The sequence below is a fragment of the Mus pahari genome, chromosome 18 (assembly GCF_900095145.1).
Source record: "Mus pahari chromosome 18, PAHARI_EIJ_v1.1, whole genome shotgun sequence".
Taxonomy (NCBI): Eukaryota; Metazoa; Chordata; class Mammalia; order Rodentia; family Muridae; genus Mus; species Mus pahari.
Window position 1 is genome coordinate 345,851 of NC_034607.1, and position 9,902 is coordinate 355,752.

Sequence of the window (9,902 nt, forward strand, 5' to 3'; positions counted from 1 at the left end):
TCATCCTCCTCCTCTTCTGTTTCTTCCTCTTCTTCCTCCTCCCCTCCTCTTCTTCCTCCTCCCCTCCTCCTCCTCCTCTTCCTCTCCTCCCACCATCAGGTTCCTAGGCTGAATTCTCCAAAGAGAGCTTCAGCTGTGTGGAGGAACTTGGCAGATAGGGCTGGTTCCCTCTCCTCTTTGCTCCCCGTTCAGGGCTGTAGCCCTTGCTGCCTCCACAGGAGAAGCAGGATGGAGAGCTGAGAGGACTGAATGGAGCCCAGTCAGCCTGGAGTGGAGGATGGGGTCTCAGCAGCTTCCTGCCCTCCTGCCCTTCACTGTGGGCCTGGTCACCCGTCACTGTCACTGTTGGCCAGGATGCACACACACTCGGCTGTGTGCCTTTCGTATTGAGGACCTGGGCAGTGTTTGTAGGTGAACCATCTGTGATGTCTGGGTGTGTCCACAAGGTTGTGCAACAACTTACTCTCTAGTTTTGAAGCTTTCCCACCATCCTACACAGCTTGTGCTGTGAGGCAGTGTTGCCTCTGGTTCCTCCCTGCTGTGTCTCCTGGCTCCCAGAACCTGCTCTCTACCAGAGGGACGTGGTGCTTCTAGATGCTTTGGTGTCTGGTTTCTCAGTCAGCCTCTTGTCTTCCAGGTTCATCTGCCCCCTTGTACAGATCAGTCTTGTGCTCTCTTTATGATCCATTGTATAGATGGATCCCATTTCGGTTAGTCACTTAATGCTAGCTGCGTGAACAATGTACCCGGGGACACTTACATACAGGGCTGCACTCTCAGGCCCAAACCTCACACCCCTACCCTGCTTTTTATCCCTCTGCCTCCCCTCCCCCCTCTCCTCTGAGAGAGGGGAGCATTTCCTGGGTATCCCTCCCCCAACCCTGGAGCATCAGGTCTTTGCTGGATTAGGCACGTCCTCTTCCACTGAGGCCAGACAAGGCAACCATGGAGACTGAGCTGTACATACATTACATATGTGCTGAGGCCTCATTCCAGCCCATGTATGCTCTTTGGCTGATGGCTCAGACTCTGAGAGCTCCCAGGGGTCCAGGTGAGTTGACTCTGTTGATTTTCCTGTGGAGTTCCTATCCTCTTCAGGGCTTTCAATCCTTCCCACACTCTTCCGTAAGAGTCCCCAACCTCTGTCCAATGTGTGGCTGTGAGTCACTGCATCTGTTTCAGTCTAGCTGCTGGATAGATCCTCTTGGAGCTCCTGTCATGCATAATAAGATTGATTTTTATTGTGTTTGTGTTTGTGTGTGTGTGTGTGTGTGTGTGTGTGTGTAGACCAAAGAACAACTTGTGCCAATCAGTTCTCCTACCATGTAGGTCCCAGTGATCGAACTCAGGTTGTTTGGCCTATGTGGCAGGTGCCTTGAGCCACCGAGCCATCTTGCTGGCCCTCCTCCACCTTTCTTTCCCTGAGACTGGATTTGGAACTCAGGGCCTTGAGCATGGTAGGCGAACACTCTGCTACTGAACCCAGTCTCCATAGTCCTATATTTGACTTAAAAATGCTTCGTTATTTTTTATTTGTATATGCTGGTTTATGAATATGAGTGTGGGGCATAGAAGCAAGCAGCCTTACCTGCTTGTGGGTCCAGGGTCTCTTGTTCGTTGCTGTTGGCCAGGGACCTTCACCTATCCCTACCTCCCATCTCACTGTGGGAGTGGTACCCTGTCTGGCCTTAAATGGCTCCAGGAGACCTGAACCCGGGTCCTCACACTTGTGGGGCAAGTCTTACCTACTGAACCATACTCCCTATCACTATAGTTTGCTTTAAGGAATTCCCTTGCTGCTTTCCATCAAACAGCTGTGCATTCATTGTTCACTGACAGGCTTCCCAAATCTTCCTCTCTCAAGTGTTTGCTACCAATAAGTGACAACTGTAATCCTAGTAATGAACCAGTGACACATGTGCAGATTCAAGGAGTAGCTGCCCAGTGCCAGGATGGAGGGAAAGTGCTTGCTGCCTAGCTTGGTGAGTTGAGTGACCCCAGAGTCCCCACGATGGAAGGAGAGAAGCCCCTCCTGCAAGTTGTCCTTTGACCTCTACCTTCATATCTTGCTTGGCACACACACACACACACACACACACACACACACACACACACNCACACACACACACACACACACACGCACGCACACGCCTGCCCGCCCGCCCGCCCGCACGCACGCATGCACACAAGTGTAATTTCTTTTTAAAGAAGAAAGTGAGATGGAGGGCCAGAGTGGTGAACTGTCTAACTTGGTTTACATAACAAGTCTGGCCAAAGTGCTAAGGCAGTTTTGTGTGTACGAGCGAGCGCCTCTGAGCAGGACACCATGTTGCAGGAATTTTTCTGAAGCCTTTTCCTTTGATGTGGCATTGCCAGCTTGGTAGAGGCAGTTTCTCCTCTACCAGGCATAGCCATCATGGAGGCACAGTGATAGAGTTGGGGAGGGGACTGAGGATGGGAAAGCAAAGAGCTTCCTGGAAAAAGGGTCAATCAAGTGAAGCTTTGAAGAATGTGTAAGAGTTAGGCAGGTATAGAGTTCAAGATAGAGAGGCTTGTCCAAAGATACAGATGTTAGAAGGTATTATGGGAATTCAGGTACCCAGGCTTGGATGGAGTGGAAGGTGTGCTCACGGGAAGTAGGAAATGAGGCTGAGCGTTAAGTAGAAGCTGGACCAAAAAGTGGGTAGGCTTGCACTTCATCCTGGGGTGCTAGGGCCAATGGCAGGTCTATGAACCAGGCGGCAGTGAAACAGCTCTGGTTGTCAGTAAGACTCCCTGACTACTTTAGCCTGGATTCTAAAACTAAGAGAGGAGAAAGGCGACTGTCGTGCCACTCATCTTTCAGTCCCCCTCCCACGCCAGGAAGCCTCTTCTGACTTCCAGCAGCCTCCCTTGTGGCTTCCATGGCACCTGGCACTGTCTCCACCCCACCTTTTGGCTGGTGTGGATCTCCCTTCCCTTTCCCACCCTACCCAGGAGCTCCTGAAGGCAGGGTGTGGAGCTGAGCCATCCTTAGGTCACGGCATCACCTTGCAGGGGCTGTGCACAGAAAGGAAACAGAAGGGGTGTGTTCATGGAGGATGACTGTGCATACAGTTTGCCAATGCAGGGAGGGGAGTGTGCATTGATGGCTGAGTCACATTGGGTGTACATACTTCCTTTTTGGATGTCTCTCCACTCAAACCTTTCTGTGGTGTACAAGAAGGATGCAGCCATCAATTCACCCATCCATCTACCCACCCACCCACCCACCCACCCATCCATCCATGTATCCATGCATCAATGCACCCATCCATCCATCCACCCATTTATCCATCCATCTACCCACCCATCTACCCATCCATCCATCCATCCAACCACCTATCCACCCATCCATCCATGCATCCATCTGGCTGAACAGCCACACATCTGTCTATACACTTATCCCCTCATCTGTCCATCTACCCTCTCAATCATCCATCCATTCATGCATACATGCATCCATGTGTTGTGTGTAGTTTTACTCAACCACCTTTACACTGGGAGGTGACCATGCTACCAGCCCCCAACTGGCGTCCCTTAAATCCTCGGACAACACACACACACACACACACACACACACACACACACACACACACAGTTCTTTTACAACTTGCCTACTGGCACAATTGCTGAGTGCTGCTATCTCCCATCTGGAAAAGCATGCCTTTATTAGTTTCTTATCCCAGTCTCTCCCACCTGTCCAAAACTTCAGTTGCTAAACTTCTCTAGCCCTCCTGTAGGAGTGGCCTGTGTGACAACTTTGTTTTGAGATCTTACATGGTTGCTGGCTGCTTCTTCCGAAGCATGGCAGGAAACTCTTCCTCTCTTTCCTTGAGTCTGCCTTTTCCTCCTGGGACCTGGAAGTCCTGCCTGGACCTTCCACCCAGAGATTGGCCCCTGGTTTTCTTTACTGACAGATTAAGAACCAGTTGGGAACCAGGATCTTAGCATCAGAACTACCCCCTTCATAATTCATTCTTCCAGGTATTCTTCCACTCACCCATCCAGCCACCTAGGCACAAATCCACCCACACACATGCTTATCCATCCATGCTTCCTTCCATCCATCCATCCATCCATCCATCCATCCATCCATCCATCCATCCATCCACCTACTGAATTATCCACCTATCCATTCATCCATGCACATAACCATCCACTCACCTATCTGCCTATCCATCTTCACATTCATCCATCAGTCTGTCTGTTTATACATCAAATTGCTCAATCATTCAGTCATCCATTCACTCACTTACCCACCCACCTGCCAACCCATTCATCTGCCTACACATTCATTCACCCATCCATCCACCCATCCAATCACCCAATCATCCATCTACCTACCATTCATCTACCACCCATCCATATTCTCACTCTTCTTCTCATCCATTCACCCAGCTGTCAACCTATCTATCTGTGGGTTAAAAGTGGCGACCTGCCACAGGGCTAGGGCCACTCATGGAGAGGGCCACTCATGGAGAAGTTTGACTGCGTGCACTCCATGCCGCCGCCGCTGGGCGGGCATCAGGTTGTGAGAACCCGCAGGACCCAGCAGTCTGAGGTCCCCGTGGACCAGAGTTGGGCTGGCAGGGGCGGGTGGTCCCCAGGCCACACGGAGGCCAGGGACTGCAAGTTCTCACTCTTGGGCATCATGTGCGCCTCTGGATGCCGCGGAAGAGCTGAGAACGGAGTGGCTCATAGGGTGAGCTCTAGCCCAGGGCCAAAGGGAAAAGGGCAGGAGGAGAGCACTCTGGCAGGTTCTCCAGGGCCCTTGGCTTGCTTGGTGGGGACAGTGGCTGAGAATGCATAGAGGCCTCCTGCAGGAGATTATCTGCTCCATTGTCCCCTACTGTGGTCCCCATGAAGAGGCTTTCATGGTGTTGAGGCGCTTATTGTCATGGTGGGAAGGGGAGTTAAGAGGGTAGTAGAGGCAGAGAAATGCAGAGAGAGGGAGAGTAGAGAAGTAGAGGCTGGCCATAGCCACGTGGAGAGAAGAGAGAAGGGGATGTGGAGAGAGGGGGAGCAAGAGAGAGAGAGGCAAGAGTAAGAGAGTAAGGGTGAGAGAGGAGGGGCCAAGCAGCCCTTTTATAGTGGGCCACGCCTAGCTGGCTCTTGCCAGGTAACTGAGGGGCAGACTACCAGGGGCTTGGGGTGTTGCCCTACATTACTGATGGCCACAGAATTATGAAACTGAGGCCTCAGGTGTCAGGAGCCTGGTGTCTGGGGGCATGGCAAACAACTTCTGTCCCTAGTGGGAACACCTGCTGGGTCTCCAGGATTTAAACCTAGCTCAACCAGAAAGCAGGCTGCCTTTTACGGTCCCACATCTATCCACCCACCAGCTCCAACCATCCATCCATCCATCCATCCATCCATCCATCTATCCATCCATCCATCCAATATTAATTTCTCCTTCCCTCCCTTTCTTTGCTTTATTCTTTTGAAACTAAAAACGAGTAAGCATGTGTGTATGTGTGTGTGCATACATGTGCATGTGACTGTGTACACTTGTAGTACAAGGAGCATGTCCTTATCAAACCCGAGGCTTGATGCTTTTCAGCCACACTGGTGGCCTGTGAGCCTTAGATATTCTGTCTTCATTCTTTAGCACTGGGGTCATGTCTGACTTGTTTTTTATAATTATAATTTATCTATGTATTTCGTATGTGTGTTGGGGCAGATGTGAGCACCACATATGCAGAGGTGAGAACATTTTGCAAGAATCTATTCTCTCCTTTAATCATAGGGTTTCTGAGGATCTAACTCAGGTCTTTTACCTGAGTTACTCACAGAATCATCTCCCTGTTCATGACTTTTTCCCTGGGTTCTGGGACCAACACTAAGTCCTCATGCTTATACGACAAGTGCTCTTACTTTCAGAGCCATTTTCCCAACTCTTATTTTTTCTGTCATCCACCTACCCTTTGATTCATTCATTCACTGAATGAAAGTTTTTTTTTTTGGTAGAGTCTCGGGGTATCCCAGGCTGGCTTTGAACTTACTATGTAGCTCAAGGTGATCTTGAACTTCCAAACTTCCCTCCTCCTGGGCTTGCAGGTACACACCACTGAAACCTTCTCATTGCATCTTTGATTTGCATCTCTGGGTTTCTGCTGTAAGCAGTCTTTGTAACATCATCTACAAAGATCTGGGATCCACCGATGTTCTGAACCTGGTAGTGCCAAATAGCACTGGTGTCTCACAGTGACATGGGGTTACTTCCTAGGGTGCACTGCAAAGCTTGCACTCCACACAAATAAGCGGCAGTATAATGCAGGCTTTTATCCAGAGCAGGAAACAGCCCAACCCCCTGCTGTAGGACACCCTGAGCTGCCTCATTAGTGCAAGTTCAGCCAAACCTGCCATGTCAATTTCCCTGGCAGGTATGGTAGCCAGATCCAGCCAGAAAACTTGGTGGTTGTGGGTTAGAAAAGGAAAATGAGGTCTTCCTGATTCTGTAACTTGGGCAATATCCAGCTTTTGGTGTGTGTGTGTGTGTTAGTTTGGGGGTGTATGTATACATGCATGTGTGCACGTGGAGGCCAGAGGACAACCTCAGCTGTCTTTCCTCAGGTTCTGTCCACTTTATTTTTGAGACAGGATCTCTCACTGGCCTTGAGTTTGCCAAGCAGGCAAAGCTGGCTGACCTGTGAGTTCCTGACATTTGCTTCTCTTCATCCCCACATCGCTAGGATGTGGAGAGGGGAGCAGAGACAAGCTAGTGCCACAACACATATGAAGAGGTCAGAGAACAAGCCACACAGGTTGGTTCTCTCCATCTTGTGGGACCTGAGATGAGAACTTAGGTGTTCAGGTTTGGCCATAAGCCCCTTTATCCACAGAGTCATCTCACCTACCCACTCACACTCTCATTGGCTTTCTTGTTACTGTTTAAATATGGCTTCTGGGGAGCAAACTCAGGCCCTTGTGCCTTACCAACAAAAAGAATCTCACTACGCATCACAAGCTGACTTCAATCTTCTGCCCCAGCATGAGAACTCTGGGGAACACAGCCATGCTTTCCGACCACCAGGGGCACCTGACATTGCTTAGGAGCAGAGAGGGTCTGTGTTGTTGGTTCTGTGTGGCAGAGTGGCGAGAACACAGAGGGTGGAGCTGTCTGCTTAGAGCAAAGTCTGGGCTAGGGCTGGTCACAGCTGGCTCTGAAAAAACGAGAATGACAGGTGGGTGGCTTGGCAAGGACACTGTCAATGCTGACAGAATAGATCCCCTTGGGGCCAGCATAGCAGACAGACAAGGAAAGTAAGGCTGTCTGTAGGAGGACTGCTGTGACTCAGATGGCCGGAGATGGCAGCAAAGAGCATGGACAGTTACAGGTGTTCCCCCTTTCATGGGGGCACAGCCGGGGGACGATGTGAGTGACCGAGTGCTGTGAGATGGTTGAAGAGCTAAGTGGAAGAGGCATGAGGGACAGGGTGAGGCAGAGCCAGCAGAGGTAGCCTGAGAATGGATTCTTTTTATTTGATTTGATTATTTTCATTTTTACTTTTTAATATAAGAAAGGCCAACATTCAGGGCCAATGAGATGACTCAGCAGGTAAATGAGATTGTTGGCAAGCCTGACAAAATGAAATTGATCTCTGTGACCCAGATGGAAGGGGAGTATTGACTCCTACAAGTTGTCCTCTGACCTCCATATAAGTACCAGGGCATGCGTGTGTGCCTGCAAACACAAACATAGATAGATAGATAGATGATAGACAGACAGGTAGATATTTTTCTAAAGCTTGGATTTCTTTTATATTTATTAATTTTGTGTATGTGTGTATGTGTATGCATGTGTGTGTACGATAGCACAAGTACGTACCACATCATGTATGTGGATGCCAGAGGACAACTTGCGGGAGTCAGTTTTCTCCTTCTTCCGAGTTCCAGGTGTTAAACTCAGGTCATCAGGTAGGAAAGCACTCTTTCATACAGAGCTGTCTTGTAGGCACGAGGTTCCCGCCACCTCTTCCGAACCCCCCAGGAAAAGCTATTATTACACAGTAGCCCAGATTGGCCTGGAACTCACCATGCATATAACTGATGCTGTCCTGAAGTTTGCAGTAATCCTCCCGACCTAGATGCTCAACTGCTTGGATTACAAGCATGATGCTAGACCACAATGTCCAAGCATAATTCATACCATGCCCGACTCCAGGCTCCTTCTACAAGAGCGGTGGTGAGCCATGGGAGGTGTCCGAGCAGGAGAATCATCAGCATGTTGTAAGATCTCTCAAGGTGTGAAGGTGTGGCCAGACGGGAGGCAGGGGCCCAGAGAAGAGGCCCGAGAAAGTCAGAAGCAGAGGTCAAGGGGCAGAACGCTGTCTAGAGTCATCACTACTGCCCCTCTCTCCACAGCTGCCATTGCACCCAAGGACGAGTTTTTCTATAGCTTCCTGAAGCCTTGGTTAGGTAAGTGCTGAAGGGGATGATGGAGCTAGAGTTTGGGGGTGTGGGACATCATAATAAGAGTACTGGGGACTCAGAGTAGGAAAGTAAGTCAGTTCATCTTACAGTGCAACACAGAATTGAATGTTAGCCTAGAGAAAAGGCAAATGGCTGCCCATCCCCCAGTTTGATCTCAAATCGGCTTTTATATTTTTAAGATTTCTCTGCCCCTTGGATTTCTCATTAGATGAGTTCTTCAAGGAGGTCCTTATCCTTCTGGTGTCTAGCATTGTCCCCTCCCAGATTCCTATCCCGGTCCTTTTCAAGGACAAAAGCCCCATCTGGTGTGTGTCCTGGGGCTGAAGCTCCCCTCCGTTTCTGATAGATGCGCTTGAACTTTCTATAACCTTTCAGTCTTAGGATGATCTGAGATCACAGAAATCAGGCACCAGTTGGCAGCTGGGGAAGATGGGGCCAGCGCCTCCTCCTGTGATTCTCCAATGGGCTCTAAGCACACCTCATAGTGAAACAGGAGCCAAACTGAGTGTCTTTAACACAGGGAATAAGCGAAGGGTGTGGGCTCCCTGGAGAACTTCAGCAGGGGTGGGGGGTGGGGTGGGGGGCAGGCTTCTAGCCTTGTTTTCCCGTGTTCAGGGGATGGACTTCTGATCAGCAAAGGGAACAAATGGAGCCGGCACCGCCGCCTGCTCACACCTGCCTTCCACTTTGACATCCTGAAGCCCTACATGAAGATTTTCAACCAGTGCACAAACATCATGCATGTGAGTCCTAAGACTTAGTAGCGGGGAGAGGTTGGCCTCATCTGGTGAGGCCGCAGATGAAGCAAGCGGAGCGTCCCTTGCTGTGTGTGGACTGGATTGGCAGTGAGGATCCTGCCTGGCTCCTGTCTGACCAGCTTGTGGTTTGGGTCCTTCATGCCTGCTTGCCCTGTTTCTCCCTTACAGGCTAAATGGCGACGGCATCTGGCAGAGGGCTCAGTGACCTCCTTTGACATGTTCGAGCACGTCAGCCTCATGACCCTGGACAGCCTTCAGAAATGTGTGTTCAGTTACAACAGTGACTGCCAGGAGTAAGTTTGGCCCCCAGGGTGGGTGGGGGTGGGAGGAGAGAGGGCCAGTCCCTGTTGTGATGCAAGCTAGGACCATACACCCTTAGAAAGAAACCTTGGTTTCTTTCTTTTCTTCTTGGGTCAGCCCTAAGGTGACATCACCTCTCTCAGCTTTAGTTCTCTTATAAAAAGGATTAGATGAGATTTTGGTGGGTGTGGTAGGCTATGCCTGGGATCCCTAACCTCAGCATTTGAGAGGTTGAGGCAAGAGGATGCTGAGTTTGAGTTAAGCCTGGCAAGGTGGTGAAAGCCAGTGGCACACAGTGGCACGTGATCTCAGTGCAGTGGCACACGGTGGCACGTGATCTCAGTGCAGTGGCACACGGTGGCACGTGATCTCAGTGCAGTGGCACACGGT

At 50.3% G+C, this 9,902-nt stretch overlaps 1 protein-coding gene across 1 annotated transcript in view; it reads left to right on the forward strand.

Annotated features, from left to right (window-relative positions):
• The window catches only part of LOC110335465 (cytochrome P450 4F22), a 45,685-nt gene that overhangs the window by 20,530 nt on the left and 15,253 nt on the right, over window positions 1-9,902 (forward strand). The window contains exons 5-7 of the mRNA XM_021217649.1: window positions 8,386-8,439; window positions 9,070-9,197; window positions 9,381-9,505. Of these exons, the coding sequence (XP_021073308.1) occupies window positions 8,386-8,439; window positions 9,070-9,197; window positions 9,381-9,505 (307 nt within the window). The remainder of the gene's footprint in view (window positions 1-8,385; window positions 8,440-9,069; window positions 9,198-9,380; window positions 9,506-9,902) is intronic.